Source organism: Lepidochelys olivacea (assembly GCF_965140295.1).
Source record: "Lepidochelys olivacea isolate rLepOli2 genome assembly, chromosome: 9".
Classification (NCBI taxonomy): Eukaryota; Metazoa; Chordata; order Testudines; family Cheloniidae; genus Lepidochelys; species Lepidochelys olivacea.
Window position 1 is genome coordinate 54,971,282 of NC_140419.1, and position 26,343 is coordinate 54,997,624.

A 26,343-nucleotide genomic window follows, 5' to 3' on the forward strand; every position below is an offset into this window, starting at 1 on the left:
TTCATCTGTTTGAATAATCAAAGTGGTGCTTTCCATGCCTTCTTGGCTGCAAAGATTTGAACTGCTTCCTGCTGAAGGTCCACAGTCTGGGCTAGCTCACTGAGATGGTTATAAGGCCGACCAGCCTCTCCTGTGTCATTGTGGAGCGTAGATGTGTTTTTATTAACTTCAGCTTGGAGAAGCTGTGTTCTCCACTGGCAACTGTTACAAGAAGTGTTAGAAGTATGTGCAGACAGCAAAAGCATTTGGAAAGAAGGTGGTCATCTTATTTGTGCACATATATTCCAGAACAGCCTTTGGAGTTGATCCTGCTGAAATGTATCTTGAAAGGGCTTTCAGTTCATCACCTAAATCACTCGCATCAATATCGCACGTCTTCATGTGTCACTGTCTCTATTGCGCTGCATTGTGGGTGTAGGTCTTCAGGTATAGTGAGGAGTTTTGGAATATCATACAACATCCCAAATATACAAATTATACATATTTTATATTTATATAAATAAATAGATATATACACACACAAAACATTCTTAAAACTGACTGTATTGCACAATCTAGCACCTGGTTAAAGAATACAGCTTTGAATTGTCGTTTGGGGTCTCTTATGGGATTATCCCATGCATCATAATCAAAATGTCTTCTTCAGTGACTCTTGTATTCTTGAACGGGTGGGAAAATATCTTCAGTGTGAAGTTCCTCTGCCAAGTTCTGTGCACTCTTCGGAACGTTTTGAAATCCCTCATCTGACCGGTAAGACTGTAGGTATGACTTTGCTTTGTCCAGTTGTTCCATTGCTCCAGATATAGCAAGGTCAACACCTTGGAGTCTCTTGCTTACATCATTTATTTCAAACAGTATGTCATGCCACAACACTAAGCCACACAGAAATTTGAAATTATGTATGTTTCTGGTGATTCCATTTCCCGCTGCCACTGTTCTCCCACAAACAGTTCCTGTCATAGCATTATCCTCCATAATGGCAACTATGGCATTATCTATCTTCCCAATTTGGTGTTTGATAGGCTTTATCGCCTCCACTTGACTTTCCCATCGTGTGGCACTCAGTGGTTTCAGTGTCAGAGAGGATGTTCCCAGATGTTGCTTCAAAATTTGTCATCGATGAGTTGATGCAGAGAAAAATACATAGATGTTTTGAATTACATTAAAAAAATTCAGCAGCCTCACTAGAAGCTGACCACCAAGTTCAATGAATGAGAACTGCATGGGACCAAAAAAGCTTCAGGGTTTAACTCTCGGATCTGTGTCTGCACTCCTCTGTTCTTTCCTCTCACATTGGCACCATTATCGTAGCCCTGACCTCTCATGTCAGCTATCGCAATTCCCGTATCTTCCAGCTTTTTAAGAAGCAATTTGCCATACCAGCTCCTATAGTATCATCAATGTCAATAAATTCTAGAAAATGTCCTGACCATCACCATTGCAGGAACATTTTCACTAAGTTGTTGTTGTTACAAAACACACCATTCATTTGTTCTGTATGGCTGATGTCAGGTATGCAGTTCAGAACAACAGAGTAATATCTTGATGACTTCAGATCTAACACAGTCTTCTGTTTGACTTTTGTTGCAATAACTGTATGATCTCATTTTGAATTGTTTTTCCAAGGTAGTGGTGTGTGTACGTTTCTTGGGTGGTGACTCGTCTTAGATGCTCCTGGAGTACAGCATCAAACTTAGCCATCAGCTCCACAATGTTAAGGAAGTTTCCATTGTTTGGCACATACAGCTGATGAAAGTGCCACACAGTGCTATATTTTGGGTAGCAAGCACTCTCACAATGGCAATGTGCCTTTTCAGAACATTTTGCCAGTAAAGAGAGACTGATGCAATCTATGGTGGCCTTTAACCTTAGTCTCATCTCAAGCTCTTTTCACCTATGGAATGCTCTCTGGTGATTTGCTGCCTTCTCATGGCATGCCAAATTTCTAGCCAGATTTTTCCAGTCCTTTGTTCCTATAGAACCCAATGGGGCTGGAACATTAGACTGGAAGAATTTGCAACAAAAACAGTATGCAGCATTCTGGGTTTTTGAGTACATAAGCCATGGCCTCTCCACTTTGTCACCATTGGGGATTTCACACCAGTAATGTGTTGGATGGAAACTTCTATTTTCATTGTCTTTGGGGAACATGAAGTTTTTCACTTGCTGTGGCCCAGGCAGTACAAGGAAGTCCCTCAGGCTACTGCTCAAGTGGGTCCACAGTCCTGGATCATCTAGGACTTAAGGAACTAAACTCAACAGCAGCTGTTTCTTGCGCCTCCACCACACTCTTCTCTGATCTACACTTTTCTTCAGGAATGTGCATGGTTACATCCATTTGAGATGGAGATATGGATGCTGCAGAAGCTACCAGGTCACCTGCACTCTGACTAACTGGAAGATCAGGCATCTCCTCACCGCTCACATCCTCACTGGGGCCGGAACGCTCACCGTGAACATTTGTGTCTATGTATCTTATGAGAGCTCCTTCCTGCTTAGATAGGAAAACTTCCTTTGCTTTCTTTTTCTGAATGCTGCCCCAGAGGGGTTTTCATCTTTCACTCATGTCTGCTGTTCTGTGCCAGCTATAGTGGCTCTGAACACTCAATTGAAGGGGACAAATAAGCAGGCTGGTAGCAGGGCCTAAGGGAAGATATCAGCGTCAAAGGCCAAACTGGCTCCTACTACTTCAGTTGACTGCCTGTTCTCCTCAAGTGGGTTCAGGGAAGCAGCAGGAAACAGGAAGCTCCCTGAGAATCTGGTGTTAATCAGTCTAGGCTCCTAGGGGTGCTAGAGAGGTACATAAGAGGCTCCTCCTCCTTTCTCTCCCTGCAGCTCCTGCTGCTTTCTGTTATTCCCTCATCTTTTCTCCTGCCTGTTGTGTGTCTTGTGCCCTCCTTCCTCCAGCACAGCACTTCACCATCTCTGTGCATCTAGAGCAGAGATAATACATATGCACCAGCAGCAGATACAATTTTCTACACTCAGGGTCCTAGTGGCACCCCCACCCCCCAGTTTGGCACCTGAGGCGGCCGCCTCAGTTCGTCTCATGGTAAGGCCAGCCCTGGTGGTCACCTAAACGTATTTGCCAACACCAACCTTCAAGTAGCTCCTAAACATTGTCTCGGGGCTAGCTATTTTTCTCTCCAGAGCCAGAATTCACATGCCAGATCAATCCAGGCTTTACCATAAGAGCAATAGCATTGCTTCTAAGGCTTTGCTTTTTGCTTCTAAAAGCAGTAGTTCCCATTTTGGGTCTACCTTCAAAGCAAAAAAAAAAACCCCACAGCTGGCCTGGTCTTGCAGGGCTTGAACTGTGGAGCTGTCTCATTGCTGTGTAGACTTCCAGGCTTGGCCTGAGCTTGGGACCCTCCCACTCTGCAGCATCCTAGAGCCTGGGCTCCAGTCCAAGCCCAGAAGTCTACACAGCAATGAATCAGTACAGCAGCCCAAGACCTGCACACCTGGTACAGGCTAGCTGTGGGGTTTTTTGCGCTGCGTAGGCATACCCTTTGTTTCTAACCCACCTGGCTGAGGTTTTGGAAAGGGCTTTTACTATAAGTTTAGTTGTGTTATAATGCAATTGCTCTCCTGGTTCCTTCCATACATCCTGCAGCCAAGGCACACAACTTTGACTGCATCTGTTATACTTACTGATCTCTTCCATCACTACAGTGTTGTCCATGGCTATGTGCACTGCCAATGAGCTCCATGTATCAAAAGTGGCAAGTTTTCTACAGGAAAGAGAGAGAAGTAAATAGAGGACTAACTACAAGGCACTAAGCAAACTCAGTGTTCTAGCGGAGAAGAACTTTCACTATTTCCCCTATAATTTTCATTAAACGAGATACTGAATTAGAGAAGATAGGACTGGCTTTCACAGTTTGTGCCAGTCCTATCTCCTCTCAGTAGAACTCACTGCAAGAATTCACAGCTTATCCAATCAAAGCAGTGAGGAAAATGCTGTAGGGAGAGAAAATGCCTCTAACCTACACTGGTGATTGAACAACAGTGCAGTATTATCATGTCTAATTCCTGAAGGTAAAAGGGTACTCCTACACAGCTCTCTCCCTGGGCTCACCACCACAGTGGGAAAATAAATAAATAATAAAGGTTTATGCTTTATTCTGCCACTGCATTAGTCACTCAAATGGTGAGACTGCCTCTGTCCTTGACTCTTAGGGAATGCCACTGCCGTCAAGATCTGCAAAGGCAGTCCTCAGATGTGAGCACAGATTCAGAGATATTAAAGCCAGAAGAGAACTCATCACCTAGTCCTGTACAATACAAGCAGAGATTCCAGCAGCAAGCCCAATACCTTGCCAGGCCTAGAGACAGATTCTTAGAGGACTGTCCTCCATTGGAGTTGACTTGTCTTTCTGGTCCACCAAGCCTGGGAGCAAGGGGTAAACTCCATCTCCTCTCTCAAGTTTTTGCCCCACTGGGATTGATTTCACAGGGAGGTGGGAGACTATTTGGTTGGGACACCACACTATTCAGCACAATTGCTTTTATACTGCACACCGAAAAGTAAAAAACTACCCCATTGCATTGCACAGAAGGAACAAAAGGTAAAGCCCAGCACTTACTTGAGCACTTGTGCAACTGTGTTTGGTCCGTACCACTGGCCTATCGATTTGCCCTCTCCAACTCCCATCTGGGCTGCACCAAGTAGACAACCAAATTAGTCAGCAGCCTCCACCCCTTGCTCCTTCTCACAGCCCCTAGTGTCCTACTGCTGGAGTTTGATGTTGTTAGTCATGATCGGTTACAAAAAAGGATTTTATGGGAAGAGCTACAGCTTGAGTCTGGGCTACACTAAAAGGTTAGGTGAAGCCCAGCCATGTCTATCAGGGATGTGAAAAATCCACACCCCTAAGCGATGTAGTTAAACTGACCTAATCCCAGCATAGACAGCACTAAGTCAACAGAAGAATTCTTCTTGTCAACCTAGCTCCTGCCTCTCGGGGAAGTGGATTACGATACACTGACAGGAGAACCCCTCCTGTCAGCATAGGTAGCGTCTACACTGCAGTACTACTACTGCAGCATTGCAAGTGTAGACAAGCCCTTAGACATGCTTTGGAGTCAGATCATGCCATCTTGCCAGGGGTGTGAAGAGATCATAGCACTTCATGTGACTATAACAATGGTCCTCCCAGTCAATTAAGAAGCCATGTTAATAGGCTTCAAAAAGGAGTCTCAGTCATACTCTGCTGGAAGCAAGATGGGTTCAGGACCCAGGAACAAGACAAAGGGAATTCTTAAAAAGGCTAAGAACTGCAGATGCCTCAGAGGAAATGCTATTTAGGAGCAATTCTATTTAAAACAACGCCTGATTTTTCAGAGGTGCTGAGCACCCACCATTCCCACTGTCTAACGAGAGTGCAGGTACTTCGCTCCTTCCAAAAACAGGCCCATTGCCATTTTTGCTTTGCTTTTCCTTCATCCTTAGAACACTTGCACTCAGACAGGATCCTTGTGGAGTTCATGAGCGCCTCCTACTCATTCCCCCACCTGATGCAATCTTTTTGCTTGCAAGATTCCTATGTAGCTGCTGTGATCATGACAGTCATTCTCCCCTGTCTCAAGACAGCAAGTACAAGGGAGATAAGGATACTGGCATTAGGCTGAAAGGGTTTTCATGTCACAAATCCTTCAACCCTTAAAATGAATAGCCTTAGTTTTAGGCAACACCACATAGGAAGCAGTGCTGTATATTTTTCATTCATACACAGCAACACAAAAACATAAAAGCTGATCTGGACACACTTTACCACAGTCCTTAGCAAATTTTTATTACATCAATCTCTCACAAGTAGATTACTTCTGAAGTTGCTGTGCTACTAAAATAATCCTGAAGAATCTGTTGCTGTTCTGTAACATTCAGGGAAGCCCAGGGCAGGACACTCCTATCTACAACTGCCTCTTACCTATCTGGTGGACGGAGTAGTAGCTGTCTTTTTTGTCAATGAAGGCATTAAGTATGTTGAAGTAATTATCCGTCTGCCTCTTCCCTTTCACCCACCTCCAATCTAAGAGATGCAGGGGGAAAAAAAAAATAGGTTACTTACTAGTATACTTCTCCGCATGTCACTGCTTAGTAGGACTTCCTTCAGGCTATGAGTCAGAAGTCTTATTACTAGGGACCTGTGGAGATCCCAAAAAAGGATCACATTTAAACACAAGTAAAAGGGTCTTTTCAGAGGTGGGAATTGAAGACATGGTAAAAATCAATTCCAGGACATGCATTGACCCTTCTCTGTAAGGATGCATTGGCTCCCAAGGAGAGGGAATATCACGCACCCCAAAAATCCCACAAGCATGAAAGAACATTGGAATTTCTAGTGCCCAGAAAGTCATTGCAGAAGTGGGGCAGTTGGTTTGGGAAGGACAGGATGCCAGTGCCAAAAGGTGTCTCCTGCCAATCCACAGAACTTTAGCAGCAGCAGCCACAGAAGAGACCATGTATCACAAAGCATCAGCTGGCTACGGGTGTCACTTCTAGAAAGGTGGGATTCAGGGAGAGGCTGCAAGGTATCTCAGCAGAAGGTTAAAAATAAAAGTAACAGTTGCCTACTGTATAACAAGTTTAACCAGCGTCAAAGTTTCAGGCATACAAATCTGGGAAGTTTGGGGCTCTCTTGGCTAGCACTTTCAGGGGTCTCAAACATGAAATGTCATTCCACTCATCTTGGGGAATGGGGAAGAGGTTTTGCAGTAATTTAAAAAAGCTCCGCAAACAAAACCACAGTCTAACAGTCAACAGAATATCTGCAGGCTGCCATAGCAATAAATCCAAATGCTAGGGGTGTCCCCCCCCCCCCCACAGAATGACATGATCTTGTCTCCAAACACCCACTGGTACAAGGGGAAAGCAAGCTGCTCCACTGGTGCAGAGGAATTTACAAGAACACTTTTTACTGGCTAGCACAGCCCTGGCCAATTGTCCATACAGATTTATTGATGTTGATTTGGAAGGAAGAGATGCTAGTGCAACTCACTAGGATGTTTCCATTGGGGCTGCTTCATCATCTAGCTCTTCAGGTGAGAAGAGCTAGGGAAACTTTACATGGAGCCCACAGCACTATCAAGTTGTGCCGTCTCTCTTTGTTGCCCTAACAAGTTCACCATCATTTGGACTGGCTCTGGACACCTCCCTTAAAGATGCATTGATTTACCTCTGCCTAAGTGCCGGCAGACCAATGCCTGTGCGAAGATCATCTGACCACACCTCAACATGCAGCCCCAGCCGGTATCAGATGTGGGACCTGTTCCTCCTGTAGCCAAGCAAAACAATCAGAACAGAATGTAAGGGTTAGACCGGCTGTCTAGTCACAGTGCAATACAATGGGAGGGGAGAGAGGGAGAACTTGGAGCGCTCTAGGTATGCAAGGTGGGCGTTATGACAACAGAGACTCATCTGCCAGACAATGATGCTGAGGAATAAATACAGATTTAAGAGGCAAACCCTACCACCTGACCTTTAAGAAAAATAAAGCCAGGCACTTACGGAAGACAGGGGTGAGTTTCAAGTAAATATCCAATTCAGACTGGGGAATGGGACATGGGATCACACCAGCCCTTAGGTCTCCAGCCCAAGCTACCAGAAATCTATTTATATATTTCAGATAAAGGTGTTTTATGGACTATTTTCCCCATAATCCTCACCCAAATCCTACACCTGCTAAGGCACCTTGCCATGAAAACAAGGTGAGGACTCTCCACAGCTGCTGATGGCTAGACAAGGTTCCCAAGTGAACAATACAGAAATAAGCCAAAAAGACAGAGGGTAATTAGACTGTTGGTTCGTGTTATCGCTATTCAGAGGCTAAAAGCCAAAAGGCTTTAAAAGCACATCCTATGGCAGAACTTCAAAGAAAGCTGCCACTTCCCCTTCCAGGCTAGGCCATTTTACAGCCAGCTGTTAAGATAAAGTTTAGAACACAGAGTGACCAGAACTAGTGGGCTGGTTTTACAGACTCAGCTGCTCCTTAATACACTGGTAGCACAAAATTTTTTGCAACTATTTTCTCTTCTCTCTGGTCACTTTATATCCAGGGTGTACGGAAATAGAAAGTAAAGGAGCCAAAGAGGAGATCCTCCAGGTCACCACCCAGACTCATGCCAGTGTGTTAGATCAATTTCTCCTATTTGGTCAGCTCTCCTTTAACCAGGCTGGTGATCTGTCACTTACAGAGGACCCAAAAACATGCTAGGTGCTGTACAGAACAAATGCATTGCCCTGGTCCTCAAAAGTTTGAGATCAAAATTTGAGATGTCAGAATGGATGGGAGCAGCCAACAATGGATGGGGTAGCGGGGAGAAGGGGTGAGGACAAGGTTTACAGCAGTAATAAGATCAAATGGTTACTCGATTATAGCACGGGCACATCTTGGGGCTTTCTTGGAAAGTCACTGCTTGCATGGAAGCAGCACAGAAATGGGAATGGAAAAGACCGAAAGAGCTGTAGAAGCTCTGACACAAATCAGATGTCAAGAATTATAACATTCATAAACCAGTTGGAGAACACTTCAATCTCTCTGGTCACGCGATTACAGACATGAAAGTTGCAATATTACAACAAAAAAAACTTCAAATCCAGACTCCAGCGAGAGACTGCTAAATTGGAATTCATTTGCAAATTGGATACAATTAACTTAGCCACTCCTAGTCTCTATTCAAGCCTAAGTCATTATGCAAGGTAACCTATTTCCCCTTGTTTTTTCCTACTCCCCCCAGACGTTCTTGTTAAACCCTGGATTTGTGCTGGAAATGGCTTGATTATCATACACATTGTAAGGAGAATGGTCACTTTAGATAAGTATTACCAGCAGGAGAGTGGGGTGGGGGAGGTATTTTTTCATGCTTTGTGTGTATAAAAGATCTTCTACACTTTCCACAGTATGCAACCGATAAAGTGAGCTGTAGCTCACGAAAGCTTATGCTCAAATAAATTGGTAGAATTTTAAGTTCTGATATTCACGGGAACAGAGACACGAAGTGAGTGAGGTAATTTTTTTTTTTTTTTTTTAATTTGATCACCTTCTGTTGGGGAGAGACAACTTTTGAGCCACGCAGAACTCTTCTTCAGGTCCTCTTCTTCTACCGTCTCTGCCTCAAAGAATTCTTTCACAACAATGACACCACTCACAATGACCACATCCCCACCAACAATCATAAGAAAAAAAAATGATCTGAGTGGGCACCACAGAGCGGATGAAACTGCACTCGTGATCATTACATTGATTGCTTTAGGGGAAAAAAATTGACTGCAAAAATCCTTAACAAACATCACATCCACCGTAATCTCTCCATTACTAAGAGGACACCCATAAAGTCCGTAAAATCTAACCACAAGATAGAGATCAAGCCAGCAGATGAAGGCGGTGCCATGGTAGTCCTCAACCATGAGGTCATTGATGAGGCCAACTGACAACTCTCCAGCACCACCTACTATAAAGAACTGAAAGACGACCCCACACCATGATTTACCCGGGAACTTAGGGATATCTTCAAATCCTTCCCCAAACAACTTCAAGAGAAACTCTACAACTTCATCCCCAGGAACTCACCCCAGGGAGCTTCTACATCCTTTCTAAGATACACAAACAAGGGAATCCAGACAGATCCATCATATCTGGTCACAACACTCTTACTGAAGGAATACTGGGACTCATAAACCATCCTCAAACCACTCAAACAAAAGACCAGCTTCCTCGACACACAGACTTCCTCCACAACATTAACAACCGCCCTCAGAACACCATCCTCACCACCATGGATGTCATTTCCCTATGCAACATCCCTCACAATGACGGCATAGCTGCCTACCTCAAATATTTACAAGACAATGGACAACCCTTAGATATCCACCCCAAACACATCGCCAAACTCATTCATTCCATCCTCACCCATATCAATTTTACATTCAACAAACAAACACTTTCTCCAAACCATGGGAGCAGCCCTGGGTACTAGGATGGCTCCCCAATATGCCAACCCCTTCATGAGCTACCTTGAAGAAAAATGTCTTGACAAATGTACCACGAAACCGATGACATAAAAATTAAGGATCTTCTCATCTTCTGGACAGATGGCTTAAACTCCCTTATAGATTTCCCACCACAGCTTCAACCACCACCACATGTCCATTAAACTCTTTCTGGAACACTCCCACATTAGTATCAACTTCCTAAATACCAACCAGCTTCAGTAAGGGAATCCTACAGACAACCACACAAGAAACCCACAGATCACCACACCTACCTTCATAGATCCAATGACCACCCTTAATACACCAAGAAATCCGTTATCTACAGCCAGACACTCAGATACCACAGAATATGCTTGGAGGAGAAAGTCCGGGATATACACCTTAACACACTTAAAACTGCCTTCACCAAACAAGGATTTTCCACCAGAGAAGTAGATTGCATCATGGAATGGGCCACCTAAATACCCAGGAGATAACCTGCTTCAATACAGAAATAAACCCCCTAGTATTGCCTACTACCCCATACTGAAACTCTTATGGGGTATCCTACTACAACCCATACTCAGTGGGGATCCCATCCTGAAAGAAATCTCCTGAACCCCTATTCTGGCATTCAAACAACCCCCCAAACTCTCCAAGCTCATCAGAAGCAAGCTCCCCACAGACCACAACATACCAACTCAAAGCGGCACCATCCCCTGCCAGAACAGATGCAATATCTGCAGACACAGGTCCACAGCTAAAAAGATCAACACCCACCCCCCAACATTATCTTTCAAGACCCATGGATCCTACACACACCTATCACAACATGTGGTATACCTCATCCAGTACACTAAATGCCCCAACCACCACCATGTGGGTGAAATCAATCCGTACACTCTCGAATGAACTCAGACTGGAAAATAAGACAAACACCCTATCACCTGTGGGTGAACACTTTTCACAATGTGATCAATCACTCTATATCTGACCTATCAAAGGAAACCTGCACAAACACTTGCAAAAGATGAGCCTGGGATCTTAAATTCATAACTCTGCTAGACACTAAAAATCATGGACTGAACAAACTGGATTTATGGCTTATTACAACAATCTGTAACCCACTAACCCCATTTTTGGTTCTGTGACTGCAGAGGTGTTAACGGGGCCACTCTACTTTAAAACGGTCCCTTAGAACGTGCTAACTACTTACACTGAACGACCTGTTCCACCTTGCATTTAGCTGCAACACGTGGAGTACCTTTCCCAGACCTGCAGAAGAGCTCTATGTGGCTCGAAAGCTTGTCTCTCTCCCCCTCAACAGAAGTTGGTCCAACAACAAACATTACCTCACACTCCTTTTGTCTCTAATATCTTGAGACCGACACAGCTACAGCTACAACTACACTGAGTTCAGGGGAACAAGTTAAGTTCATCTAGGGTGTGTTTAATTTACACAGAGAGGTTGAGATCAGATTGAGACTTGCTAAAACATTAGCTAACCCTGATCTAACCTCAACCTTTTCCCTAGTGTAGACATAGAAGTGAAAGGAGTTAACCTATGTACTCAGTCAATGTTAACCCCCAGGAATCAGTCTAACGGCTTGTCTACACTTACATTTTATAGCGCTCTAACTTGCTGGCTCAGGGGGGGTGAAAAGCAAGTTTGAGCGCTTTAAAGTGCTAGTGTGGACAGACTCCCAGCACTCAGAGCTATTCCCCTCAAGGAGGTGGGCTACCAGTAACACTGGGAGAGCTCTCTCCCAGCACTCACGCAGGACCACACACACACACTTCAAAACGCTCCCGCAGCAGCGCTTTGAAGTTTCTAGTGTAGATGTAGCCTTAGCTTCAATGCAACCAGCTAGCCTGTATTAAATTGTCCTCGGATTTCTATCCAATTTTTATGTATAAAATTGCACAAGAAGAAAATAGCAGAATCATCTTCAGGAAGAGGACCCATGAAAACTAGCCATTGATCCAGAGGAGAATTTTCATTCTATCACTACAGTTCATCCCCTGTTTGCACATATTCCTAGTATGTTATACACAATTCCATGGTAGATGCTTTAAGGTGCAATTTCTTTATTCCACCTCTAGCTTTTATCTCAGCTCTTTGCTTCAGTTTGAGTACAATAGAAATCACATACAGATGTGATATTTTACATTTTGTATTACTTCATTTTGTGTTAAGCACAAGAATTCTTCCTTTCTTCCAGCAAGGGAAAGAGTCTCCTACATACATCTTTGTTTATCAATTGTATCAATAGTTGCCTTATTTCCAGGAGAAAAATTTAGTTAGAGCAAGTGCATCAAGCATTAACTATTCTATCCTACCAGTTAAATTTGGAGTATTCAACTCTCTATGAAGTGGAAATAACCCAATACTGTATTTGTAGGGATTGATAAGAACTTAACAGGATGGATAAAAATAAATGATTTTTTAAAAAAAAAAAAATAGTTTTTTTCCTCAAAAAGCATTTTATCAAAAAAATCTGATCTAAAGATAGTTTTAATTAAGGTATCTTTGAGCTATAACGTATCTCATCATGGAATAGGGATTATAAATTCTAATTCTATAGTATGAGACAATATAGTCATGTAATGTTTAAGAAACGTTTTGTAAATGAGTTCCAATAGTTCATGGATTAGGGACCCAATCTTATGTGGTTCCAGGGGTTTCTGTATAGATTATTGAGGTTAATCTTTCTATCTACCCAATGGGATTCAGTGCTTAGTTTAGAAGATACCATCAGAGATGCTTAGTTTTGCAGTTCTCAAACTGTGGATTTGTGTCTCCAGAGATAACATGCTTGTTAACAGCAAAAATGGTTTTAAATAAGTAAATAAATAAACAGAGGTGAGACATAACAGACCTCAACCCTATTGTCCCTCTGCAAATTTGTGTACACAGAGTCAATCCCTTACCTCTCTCTAAAAGTGCAAAGTTTCAAAAACTTCAATGAATAGAAGACTGTTGGGGCAGAATAGATCTGGACAAGGAGAACAAGCCTGGAGATAAATGTGAGAAGGGAGGGACAGGCAGTAGAAACAAAAGTGAAACTGTGAGCAGCATATTCCAGAAGTCTTGAGATCTTTCTGAGTGTATCCTTCATTGATTTGAGATCTCCCATACCATTGTCTCACTAGAAGGAAGAGCCTATAATGGGAGCAGGCTGTAAAAGAGACCCACTTTGGGAATATTTTAATGATGTTCTCTACCTGTGGGTAAAACAGGCATGTGTGCAAAATGCAACAAAGAAATGCAAGACCTGGTTGCCCGAATGAAACAACTTCATGAGAAGTGTTCCTTCCCAGGAGGAAGCTGCATTGAAGATGATGAAAGCAACATGTCTGAACATGCAGGATCTTCAGGTTGGTCAACTTTTTTATTTCATACTTCTTTCTTAAGCACTGCGTATCTTCCTTCTGGACTAGTCTTGAATTCTCATGTTTGAGCAAAAAATATAGTTGTTACTCTATTTTACTATCATTTTAGATGCAGTTGGGATAAAAAATAGCTGAAATAGGAAAACCTTCCTTTTACGATTTCACCTTTAAAGTAGTACTGAGTGTCAGCTAATGCAACGAGTAATACTAACTGAGCAGTACGGTAATAATTAAATAGCTGCATTGATTTATTTTGTTTAGGAGAATCCATCCTCAACATACAGGATTCTGAAGACTATCCACCTTCAAAAACACCATCATTTTCTAAAGTTTCAGGATAGCCAATGATAGCGTTTCAGTCACATCATGTATGTCACATAGCCACAGTATATCACCTGTGGCAAAAAGAAAAAGATCTCCATCATCCAGAAACAACCACAGATAAATTTGTGATAAGAACCAACAGATTACAAAGAGTGGTAATTGATGAAAAAATTGCCCAGTTTGTTTATGCAACAAACTCTCCTTTCCGTATGATTGAGAAACCACACTTCATTAACATGGTTCAGCCATTAAAACCCAATACAGTCCACCCAACAGAATAGATGTTGCAGGCAAATTGCTGGATAAAGTGTATGAAAGAGAAACTGAGCAGTGTGCAAAAGGTCTAGAGGGTAAAATTGGTAACCTTAGTCTTGATGGGTGGAGCAATGTCCACAATGATCCTATTGTATGTGCTTGTGTGACAACAGAAGAAGGGAATGTCTTCCCTACGGAAACAATTGATACATCCGGAAATGCACACACAGCAGAATACTTACAGGAAGTAGCAGTAAAAGCTATAACAAACTGAAAAACAATTCAAATGTCTAGTATGTAGCTTGGTCACAGACAATGCTGCAAATGTATCCAAGAGAGTCCCAAGCTAACAACATACGGTTGCAGTGCTCATTTGACGCATCTCCTAGCCAAAGACTTCAGTGTTCCAGAAATAAAGGCTAATGTTGTTGAAATTGCAAAATACTTCCGTAACACCACTTTGCAGCAGCTGCTCTGAAAAAAGTGGGAGGAACCAAGCTAACTCTCCCACAAGATGTGTGATGGAACTCAGTAGTGGACTGTTTTGAGCATTATATCAAGAACTGGCCTAATCTGATGACCATTTGTGGAAAAAATAGATGGCACTGTCACAGCCAAAGTTCTCAATGTTGGGCTTAACAGAAATGTTGAACACATGCTGAGTACCCTGAAGCCTATTTCTGTAGCCTTGAACAAAATGCAGGGAAATAGCTGTTTTATTGCTGACGCTGTTGAAATTTGGAAGAAACTGAGTGAGATCTTAAAGAGACATATGCAATGACAGAGTTAAATTACAAGCATTAAAAAATGAATGGGACAAGCACCATCTCCAGCTCGTTTTCTTGAAAGTATTCTCAATATTCGGTACCAGGGTCAAACCTTAACTGCTGATGAAGGGGAGATGGCTATGACATGGACATCTAGCAATCATCCCTCCATAATGCCAATTATAATAAACTTCAGAGCTAAGGATGAACTATTCAAGAAATATGTTTGTTGATGTTTTAAAGAAAGTCACACCAGTGAACTGATGGAAGTCACTTAAGCACTTGGATTCAGAGACTGCTGAAGTGATAATCTCACTTTTAACAGCACTAGCTTCTTCTGTTGGTGTAGAAAGAATATTTTCTTCCCTTGGATTAATTCATTCCAAATTGAGAAATCGTTTGGGACCTGAAAAAGCAGGAAAGCTTGATTTTCTTTTCCAGATTATGAACAAACAGGAAAATGAAGGTGAAGACAACTGAGTTAGCTGCAGAAGCCAATATTTTAAATTTCTCATGTTGACCTTGCTGACAGTCGATTTAACTATTTTAGTTAAAAACCATTTTAACAAAAAACAAACCTAATTTTAAAAAACTTGAATGTTTAACTAAATTCAAAAATTCATAGGCTTGTTTTGTTAAAATATTATGTTTGCTGTTGAAGAAAAAAATCCAGAATACATAATGTTGTTGTTTTAGTTAAATAAAACAATTTAAGTGTCTGTCTGGTGATGTTCTCCTCCTAATACAGCATGGCAAGGAAATCCTCCAAATATTCATGATTAACCTGTTGAATTGGAGATAGATATTTATGAAGTCACTGGGAGGTGAACTACTTCAATTACCTTTGGTAAATTAAATAATCAAACAACAACAAGAATGCACTTTTATGTAGAAATCCATGATTAAATAGAGTCTTCCTGACTAGAGATTTAAATCAAATCCACCCTGCTTATAAGAAGAGTAAATTGCTTCAGTTATTGGAAGGATTTAAGATAATTTTATCCAGAAAAATCACCTACAAAATTAATGCTAGCTACCTGCCCTTTCTGGAAGTCTGGATTACCATTTAAAAGCAACACTGCAGGGTTGCCTAACAAAAAGGGCTCAGGACACCAATTTGGCATTGCCTAGAGTGGTGTTTATCTGGCCCCTGTTAATGGAGTATATGAGCACCTCAGTCTTTAATGGAATTATCCTCACAACACCCTGGTGAGGCAGGGCAGTGCTATTCTCAACATTGTACAGGTAGGGAACTGAGGCAGAGAGAGGCTGAGATGGCCAAGGACATATAGGGAGTCTGTGGAAGAGCAAGGAATTGAACCTGTTTCTCCTGAGTCCCAAGCTAGCACCCTAACCACTGGACCTTCCACTTCCCTCTTATGGCAAAGTAGTACACTTCCTCCACATCCATCACTGCCCAAGATGTAACCAAATGTTACTAAGAGGCCAGGGATAGGTGCTAAATGCGGTGGCTTTGACAGGTGCTCTCCTCACGCCTTGGGAAGCTACGTTAGCACTGCAGTAGGTCGTTGTTCACAGTTCAGGTCTCTCTTTAAAATGGTGTTTTCTGAAAGCACTCCAGTACTTTACTGCCAATCCACTGCACTTCAGATGCTTATTTCTCATGAGATGGCACCCTGTACAGATCCAAAGCCTAGTGAGGTCAGTGGCAATGCTCCCATTGGGTCAGGCCCTAAGAGACAAGCCAGACTCCTTTACAGTATGGTTATTTTCTTAACTGTATCTGTGCTACTTACCAATGGCAGGAAAGTTCTTTCTGTATGTGAACCAAAACCGAGAGGTCACATCCAACAGGATCTCCTCCTTCTCTGAAGGATTTTCAGAAATAAACAAACACACATGTGACATCCCTGAGAAAGGCATCAACCCTACCTAAATCCCACCCCTTAATAACTTTCACTGATGAAAGTGCCTGGCTTGACAGGAGCAGGGGACTATTGCACGAAGGCCAGTCAAAGATCCGGCCTACAGGGCAGGAGAGGCCTGGGAAGAAAAAACAGGGCCATGTTTGGGGGAAACAGTCTTTGCTACTTCAGTCTCTCCTTTCCAGTGTTAGTCTTCCCTAGCTTTAAGCATCACAACCCTGTATCTCCAGGCAGGAAAGCGGAAGGAGAGGGTGTTCTACAACCCCTGTAGCCAAAAAAAAAAAAAAAGACAATTTTCTCCAAAAATGCAGTAGGAGTGTCTGAGGGCAGCAGGAAAGGCTATCCTGACAACATGCAGGGGAACACACAACTGCACTAGCAAGCAGGGGCTACACTTCTGCAGGATGCTATTTAGAAAAAGCTGGGATCACATAAGAGTTCAAAACACTACATGGGATGGTTAGATGTATGTAAAGCCCTCAAGCCCTGAAAAGCACTGTGTAAGTACTAGCATGTGAGTGAAGTACCTGTGAACACACTGTATGTTCTCCCCAGTATCCAAACAGGGTCTTTGGTCTCAGGGAAGTCTTCATACTCAAACCTGAGAGTATCATAGGTCAGAGTAGCTGGTGAGAAACAGAAAACACATGCATTGTGGTTTTTTTTTTTCCGGTTTAAAATAACGTAAGATATAATAATACAGGACAGATCACTTCACAATTCCAATGTTATAGTAACATGCCTACATGTTGAGCAGCTGGTCTGAGCTCTGATAAGAGCTCTACTGATCACAATAATAAATACCACCTAACTCTTATATAATGCATTTCATGAGTTGATCTCAAAGCACTTTATAAAGGTGCTCAGTATCATTCCCATTTTACAAATGGGGAAACTGAGGCACAGAGTGGGGAAATGAGTTGCCTAATGTCACCCCGTCGGGCTATTAATAGAGTCAGGAACAGAACGCAGGTCTCCTGAGTCTCAATCCCATGCTCTACCCATTAGACCACAGTGCTTTGATGAAATCAGCAACTGTGAAAAAATTCACATCAGTGAGGAAAAGCTCAGGATTGAACCAAAACACAGGAATTGCCAAACTTGATCAGACCCAAGATCCATCTAGTCCAGTACCCTGTCTCTGACAGTGGCCAGTATCAGCTGCTTCAGAGGGAAGTGTAAGAACCCTGCAACAGGCAGATGTGGGATAATCTGCCCCTTCCCAACATAGGTCTCAACCTGGTCTCTAATAATTTGAGATTTGTTTAAACCTTGAAGTAGGAGGTTTAATATCCTTCTGGAATTTCCAGGTTTGTTATTAACAAGTCCCTTCTTCCCAGAGTAAATGTTTTTTGGTGGTGCAGGGAGAAGCCTAGGATTAAATTAACATGGATACTAAATATCCCTCTCAAAGACAGTCAGTCCCTTCTGAGGGTTCTAAAAATTGCTCCCTCATTAGAATCAAACATGCAAAGGTCTTTGCTCAAAAAAAAAAAAGTTTGCAGGGTGGGGGAAAAGGCGAGATGTTCTTTATGCATGTCACACAATAAGTCACGGGAAACAATGGGAGCTATGCTGAGGCATCCAATCTAGAGGTTGCAGGCTTGTACATGATCCACTCTACTAGTTTCCTTCAAAACATGACCTTGCTCAATACTTCAACATCTGTCTTTTCTAATATAAGTATCCAGCTCTGATTGCACATTACAAAACAATCCAGCAGTGTAGTCTATTGCAAGGCGTTCCTAATCAGGGCTGTGGTCCTCTCCACAGGAGTGGACAGGCAAGATGTTGGGAGCTTCTACGCAATGTTTTAGTGGAAACAGGGCTCCACTATGTGCCTTGGAAATGAGCTCCAAGGAAAATGTTCCTAATAAAACTGTCAGAAGATTCAGTTCAAATCACTTTTCACTTGCAAGTTATTCTTGAATAAACCTGAGCAAGCTACACATCAAATTGTAACAGCTTTATTTAGTTATGCTATACAGACAAGATATTCTCAGCAGCTATTTTAGCTGACACAAGATTCAATACATTACCCAGTGATACAGCTGACATGAACAACACACAGCACACTCCATTTCCCTCTAACTGGGGGTGTAATCTCTTAGCTTTCTGGTGTGACTCAGCAGCCATTTCTCAGTCACCATCTGTGCTGCTGATTTCATTGTCCTTCATTCTAATTTCATGAGTAGAATTCTGTATACATAAATTCAGTTTTTCCTGAACTTAGAAATTGGTGCTATCACCAGTGCATGTAGGGCTTGCCTACACTTGAAGGTTAGTTTGGATTGTTAGGTTATGAATTTAAAGCATAATAGATATTTGTGAACACCACTGTGTAGAGAAGCCGTCAGCCTTGCTAAGTGTTATCCCAGTTTTACAGGTGTGGTCAATAACTCCTCTACAGTTTGTGCTAAAAAAATATATTAGCACACAGAGGGTCACAAAGAGATTCTACTCTTCCTTTTAGCCATGTAGGTTAATCTATATTACATTCAGAAAAACAAGACAAACAAGATGTTTTTGTCAATGAGACCCCACAGATCTCACTTAGATCTTCTGCCCCCCCCCCGGTCTTTCTAACTGGGAATAGCATGATTTGAGTGTCAAAGGGAAAACAAAAGCAGCAGAAAACTGCCATCACTGGGTTAAACTGTAGTTTTCTTTGAGGAATGGGGCCCTGTCAACATAAATGGGGGACTAATTCCAAATTAACACCTGATTGGACAGACAAGCAAGTAGATTACCTGTACCAAAGTTCTCAAACTTTTTCACAGTATGGACCACATCTTAATAAAGATAATGGTCTCCTCTTCCCATTGGCTACATCTCCCCTGCAAGCACAGCAATTCTTTCAATAGGAAAATATTAATATGATGTAGCAGCCAGGATTAGAGCCAGACCCATGTAACAAGGCAGATTTTCAGGAACCACCAATAGTCCACACTTTGGTTTATCTTCTTTCACCTTCTCCTTACTACAACCAATTGATAATTGTGTAGACAGACAAGCATTGATAGCATGAAGTCCTTGTGTGTTTGGTGCTATTTCTGACAGATGGTATTTTCATAAGCCTGTATTTTTGAGTCAAAAATAACCTTCTTCCCTGGCTCCCCCATCCCCCCCGATTCACAGGCTTATTTGCCACCCAAAGGTGGATTTATTATTAAGTTTCGCATAACTCTGTGCGGTCGCTTGAGATAGTCTTAACATTTTTTTATTTTAAAACACTTTTCAGACAAGTTTTAGAGCTCATTACTCAAAGATGGCTTATTTTTAGATTTTCAAACTTGCCATGGATTAAACACTCAGTGAAAATACTTGTTTAAGTAAATTGGAAAGACGGGGACTGTATTTACATAATACATGACTCTCCACTTTGTCCCCCTTTCAGTCAGCAATATACACCACTTCCCATATATCTCGAACACTGCATGCTAGCTGGTTCAGATGGCCAAGTTAAACTTTGCCTAGAGGGTCCTTCTTACTCAGGGCTGCTCTGGAACCAACCTGCACCCTGGAAAGTCATCCCTCTCCCTTTTGCCCCCACACTTAATTGAATTTCCAATCAACATTCAATTCAAATTTCACATGTTCTGCAACTTTCTATTCTACAAGGGCCACGTGATTTGAAGCTGGCAGACTGGTGAGTGAGGGACCTGCTGGGCCTGCTCTGATTCAATGAAAGCTGACATGGGAAGAGGCTAAGCAGGTCTACTGGATTCCCAAGCTGCACACTACAGAACTCAGTGTGCTCAGGGAATCCAAAGCCTCAGAGCACACAAAATTTGATCTGAACACAGTCACTATGCACGCCGAGGATGAGAGCTCCAAGGCCCCACTCCCGCAACTGGATCTGTGCACACAGTTCCCTACATTGGCATGGAGCCTCAACTGGGCTCTCTGAAGATGCAGGGGTTCACCCATGGAGATCCAGCCACACAATTGGAACCTCAGACTGCACACTCAACAGATGTCAGTCAGATACACCAGCACGTCTCTTGCTTATTAAGAAAGAAAACACAGGTAATCAAATGTGAGACATGACATCCATTCAACAGCACAGTCAAGAATTTACATGCAAAAGAGTCAAGACAGTCAAAGTTATGGTTCTTAGTGAGTATAATTATGGCACATCATAATGGGCACGCTAGCGCTCCAGGTATATTTAAGGTTACCAGAGCATTTTCACTATAAACCCCATTTTCAGGTGATCATAACTTCCCAAAAGTTCCACCCATTGGGCTGAAATTCTCCAGACCTGGTATACACCCAAAGGCAAATATTACATTTGAACAAAACAGTTCTGCTATTTGAGAGTATGAGAAGAATGGGAAAACATACATGAACATTTCAGAGTAGCAGCCGTGTTAGTCTGTATTCGCAAAAAGAAAAGGAGTACTTGTGGCACCTTAGAGACTAACCAATTTATTTGAGCATAAGCTTTCATGAGCTACAGCTCACTTCATCGGATGCATTCAGTGGAAAAATTCAGTTAATTCATCTTGTTTCCAGTCAACAGGCACACTAGGCTAAATGCAACCAAATATTGTGATTTTATGTGCAATGATGCACTGGTCAGGGAGCCTGACTGGAAGCCAGTTTGATACCTACAGCTGTAGAACTCTGGTTGTAATACTACTAGCACTGAGGAAGAAAAATAAAGGTGGCAGAAGCCCTGGAGCACAGGAGTTCTGGGTCCAAGGTGGAAAATAAGCAGAGGCTGAATGTCAGGAGAGTATTAATCAGAGTTGGATATGGAGTCCTTCACCAATGGGTCAGTGGCTTACATGTGGCCCTAAAAAGAAGGGATCAAAATTACCACTCTACCATGGCGGTCAGATGATTCTTTGCAAAGAGTTAGTTCATTTCCTAATGGATACTTGTCCATATCAAAAACCACTACTGCAATTGGCCTTAATTGTCTTCCTTGTTGGCATTCTGAGCAGAGAAGGCAAGAAATGAACAGTCATGGAGAGCAACCAACCATTTCACTCTGGAAGTGGTATCTCCACAACAGGGCTGCAAAAATAGTACCAGGACAGCAGAGAAAGACTGTATAGCCAATTGCTCTTGCTATACAGTGAATTTCCACATCCAGGGCAGTCAAGCCAGCATCACTGAAGCAGTGAGGTGCCCTTTTCCGTTATCCCAATTACAAAAGAAACTAGAGAAAATTGGAAGGAGGAAACTTTTCTGAAGTCTGTAAGCCAGTATACTCTATGGCATGCATCAGGCCACACACACACCCCAAGCTGCAGAAGAAAGAAGGGTGTCCTGTGGAACAAGAAATGCTGCTTCCAGGGAGTGGTACTGATGATTGACCAAGTTAATTTCAAATGCTGAACCATTCCTAACAGGAGCAGACTATTCCCACTCCATGCATACACTCAGCCTTTCCCAAACTGCCATGTACAACGTGGGGTTGTGGAGGAGGACAGTGTTCTGTTTCAATTCAAGGCACTTTGTTGGTATAAAAAGTTATGTAAGTGTTGCCAAATATAAAAGCCAAACCTTAGGACTCTGTCAGAAACAGACAACGTATCAAGGATCTGCAGTGTGTTTGAAGTTGTAGCAGGTTTCAGAGTGGTAGCCTGTATCACCAAAAAACTGAGGAGTACTTCTGGCACCTTAGAGACTAACATTTATTTGGGCATAAGCTTTCGTGGGCTAAAACCCATTTCATCGGATGCATGCAGTGGAAAATACAATAGGAAGACATATATACACAGAGAACATGAAAAAATGGGTGTTGCCATAACTGTAATGAGACCAATTAATTAAGGTGGGCTATTATCCACTGCATACATCCGATGAAGTGGGTTTTAGCCCACAAAAGCTTATGCCCAAATAAATTTGTTAGTCTCTAAGGTGCCACAAGTACTCATTGTTTTTTTTTGAAGTTGTAACAGTGTCCATTGCTGATTTGTTATCAGGGTGCTACATGACAACATGCTATCCCTCCTGTCTTTCTCCTACAGTTACATTTTCCTCATCACTTTAAGAGAAAATCTTGTGACCTTCCTAATGCAAGCCACACCCCTTCCTCTAATTGCCACAGGGAGCCCAGGGAGCGTGCATGGTTGAGGGGGTATCTTATACATATCATGCCTGACACATCCTATGCCAAGTTCTGCAGAACTTTTTCATAACATGGACCATATTTTAATAGAGACTGTCCTGTGGACATCTCTCCCCACGTGAGCATACAAGGTTGATAGCAGAGATGAACACATTCTAGCATAACAGTAGCCCTCATTTTAGCTTTGCCCATGTCTCCACTGAGCTTAAAATATTGACGTTGTGAGAAAGAAAACAGGGAGACCTGGAAAAGGAGGGTACACACAGAAACCCTGACATGTTGGAATGGGGGTCACAGAGAACCCCTGGCATGGGGAAGGGATCAGGTTACAGGGAGTCCCTGAAATAAAGGTGGATGGGAGGATGAAACACAGGCACTCTCTTATAGGAGAGAAAGTAGTAATGCAAAGAGCCTCTTACTGTGTGTAGTAAGCTTGGTCTACAGCTACTACATTGATAAGTGTGGTATAAGAACCTATATAGAAGAGAAGTAAAGTGTATGACCTAGAGTATTTTTAACTTTCAATGTGAGTTAGCAGCAAGATGTGAGAAAGCATCACGATGGGATCAACTAGCCCTGAATGAACAATGGACCGCAGTATGGGACCCCACCTGCACATCCCCTACCTTGGGGATCCCAAGCTCTTAACCCCTGCCTTGGGGATCCCCAGCTCACACCTCCACACCCTACTACCCCCACCTCCTGCCTTGGAGATCCCCAGCCACCCCATAGATCCCTACACGACCTTCCCCTCAACCCCTACCAAGGGAACCATCAAGGGAGATTGACCAGCCTACACCCCACCCTAGGGCCTCCCTCCCACACACACCACCACCTTTACTCCCCCGTGGTGGGTTAGGGGAGAACACCGGCGCTCAGGGAAGCAGGGACACAGCCAGCCCGACACGCCGAGCGGCGGGGCGGGGCCGGCCCAGAGCTCTGGCAAGGGTCCCGCCGCCGCTCACCTGCGTCCATCCTGTGACTCCTGCCTCTAACCAGCCCCAGGACCAAGTAGGCTGCAGCTACTGCCTCCTCCACATACTCACACAGGCCGCAGCGTAGCCCGTCCGCGCCTGACGAGGAGCCCAGCGCGTCCAATCAGAGAGCGGCTCACAGCGCTTCTCAGTCGGGATAGGTCGAGAGGGGAGCTCGCCGCGTTCAGCTGCGCCGCACGGCTTCCTCATCCATAGAGGGGCCGCCATTTTGCTGTACGGAACGAAGAATTCAGGTGAGGTGGAGTCATATGGTACCAGGCTGAAGCCAGTGTTGGGGAATGAGCAGGGAATGATCTTTAAATGCTTTGCCCATTACCGGATCTCAGCCCTATGCCCAACCCCACCCTTACCTACCCGGAGCAGGTGTGATACGTGGGCGCCGCCATCATGTAGTACGGTCAGCAAAACCCCGCCCCCTGTTTCCAACATGGCTGCCTCAGTTGAGCTTCATTTGAATCCCTCGATTCTCCCATTCCTATCCGCTCCCCACAAGCCCAACCCTCGCCTCAAAGAAAGACCCAGTGAGGGCACAGAGAGGGGTACTAGGAAGTTCTCCTCTGCGGAGATAGTGGTGTACGGCGGTGCCTCGACCAAAATGGCGGCGGCCTTATGGTGGTCGCCATCTTTGTTGACGGCACCATCGTACTGAAACCCCTGTTCCAGGGAAGGGGGGCAGCTGACGTGACCTGGCTCCGCCATCTTGTTGTACGGCTGGCCTCGGCCCCTGTGTTGGGAGGGGTGAGGGGAGTGGGGGGAAGGGCCAACCGGCCGGAGATGGTGATCTGCTGCGCGGCGGTGAATTGCTCTAACCGGCAGGGGAAGGTGCATAGAGGAGCCGTCTCCTTCCACAGGTAACAGCGGCCGCTTCAGCCGGCCCAGTACCCCCGCCCCGACCGCCAAGCCCGGCTCCCGCTGGAATTGCGGGGCACAGAGCCGCCCCTTCCCGGACCTCTCCCCCACCCCTTGACTGAGTGACAGACTGTACAGACAGACACCGACTCATCCCCCCGACAGACAGACATTAACTCATCGCCCTCCCCCGACGACAGTCAGACACTGATCCCCTTTCTGGTCCCAACTTGAGAGATCTCCCCAATAGACAGACATCTACCCACATCTGCCTTCACAGACTGACAGACACACACCTGCTTATCCTTCACAGGTAAAGCCATCTACCCACCCACCCCCCGGACAGGCAGCTATCCGCTTTCTTCCCTTTCCCCCTCCACACACCCCTCTCGTCCCTTCCTACTGCCACACTTTGACAAACACCTCCCCACTCCCCCGAAACACTCTCTGTGCCCCCCCCCCGACAGACACTCACCTACTCCTCTCCCCTTGCAGAGCTACACCTGGTGTGCACTTGTCGCTCCCCCCTCACACACAGACAGGTTCATCTACCCCCTAACAGGAACACATGTATCTCCCACAATCTGACACACTTACACTTACCTCTGGGTACACCCCTGCCTCCCTCTCCCCGCCCCCAACACACACACCTCTACCTCTCCATTGTCATGGGCAGAGACAAATGTACCTACCTCCATTCCGTCCTGGCCCCTGCACACAGACACACATTCACCCCTACCCTCACACAGATAGACTCACACCTTTCTCCTCCACTAGACAGATGCCCCGTTTCTTTGTCCCCAACCAGACAGGAAGTTAGACATGCCAAACTCCTGTCCTATCCATCCAACAGAAATACACAGAGCTGCATCTGTCCTCCATCCTCCTAAGATGGAAAGTCACAGCTATCCCCAGATGCACATACACCTTCTCATTTTCCCCTCCTCAGACTGCCAAATACTCACCTATCCCTGCCTTCCACTCTTTGCAGGTTTCCCACTGACCAGTGTAGCTGTTTAGTCCTGCTACATTCTTAGATGTTTGATGAGGGACTCTCATGTTTCTTCCTGTCCTGTCAGCTGCACAAATTTTATCCTCCCCTTTCTCTCCTGCCCCAGCCCATGTATATCCTGCACCTCGACAAATCTCTAACTGTACAGCATATAAGTGTTTAATCTTGCTGTACCTTTAGGGCCATGATTCCCTGACACACATTGCACCCCAATATCTGCTACCAGCCAGTATAGCTGCTTAATTCTGCTGTGCACTTAAAGTTGTTGATATGGGGGACAGAACATGCATCTCTGTCTCTTACATCTCCCTTCCCTACTTCACCCCCCTGCAATCTACTTTTCTCCTTCTCCACACTTTCCAATATCCCCACCCCAGCAGATTTTCCTATACCAGATATCCCAACTGTTATGTTCTTAGGCTGTTGATGAATGAGGGATGCATGCTTCCCTTCCCCACGGTCCTTATGTTTTCACTCTTTACCGCTTTGGCCTTGTCTACATTAGAAAGTGTGGTGTTTAAGAAAGCATTTAATCATTTTTAACAGTTGAGTTAACTGACCATGACTGTGGTCAGGATAGACAAAGACATACCATGTTTGATATGATGACATAGTAATCATGAAGTCTAGCTAACATCTTGTTGAACATGAGTTGTCTGCACTGACCGCAAAGCACTGGTCAGTCTATGTTGGCTAACTGTGTTGTTAAAAATCATGATTAAACACAGTAACATTTCCTAATATAAACAAGACCTAAAATGCATTCCCTTCCCACTCTCCAATGTGTTTTCTTCCCTGCAG

The 26,343-nt window shown here is 43.9% G+C and overlaps 2 protein-coding genes across 2 annotated transcripts in view; one reads left to right on the forward strand and one right to left on the reverse strand.

Moving 5' to 3' along the window:
• Window positions 1-26,343, reverse strand: part of ATG4B (autophagy related 4B cysteine peptidase) — a 58,668-nt gene that overhangs the window by 20,097 nt on the left and 12,228 nt on the right. The window contains 8 exon segments of the mRNA XM_084639225.1: window positions 3,655-3,734; window positions 4,590-4,662; window positions 5,934-6,035; window positions 7,182-7,280; window positions 16,473-16,544; window positions 17,129-17,227; window positions 23,652-23,727; window positions 23,730-23,892. Of these exon segments, the coding sequence (XP_084495351.1) occupies window positions 3,655-3,734; window positions 4,590-4,662; window positions 5,934-6,035; window positions 7,182-7,280; window positions 16,473-16,544; window positions 17,129-17,227; window positions 23,652-23,727; window positions 23,730-23,888 (760 nt within the window). The 5' untranslated portion in view covers window positions 23,889-23,892.
• THAP4 (THAP domain containing 4) overlaps window positions 24,408-26,343 on the forward strand; it is a 48,845-nt gene continuing 46,909 nt past the window's right edge. Inside the window, exon 1 of the mRNA XM_084639224.1 lies at window positions 24,408-24,532. Coding sequence (XP_084495350.1) covers window positions 24,456-24,532 — 77 coding nt within the window. The 5' untranslated portion in view covers window positions 24,408-24,455. The remainder of the gene's footprint in view (window positions 24,533-26,343) is intronic.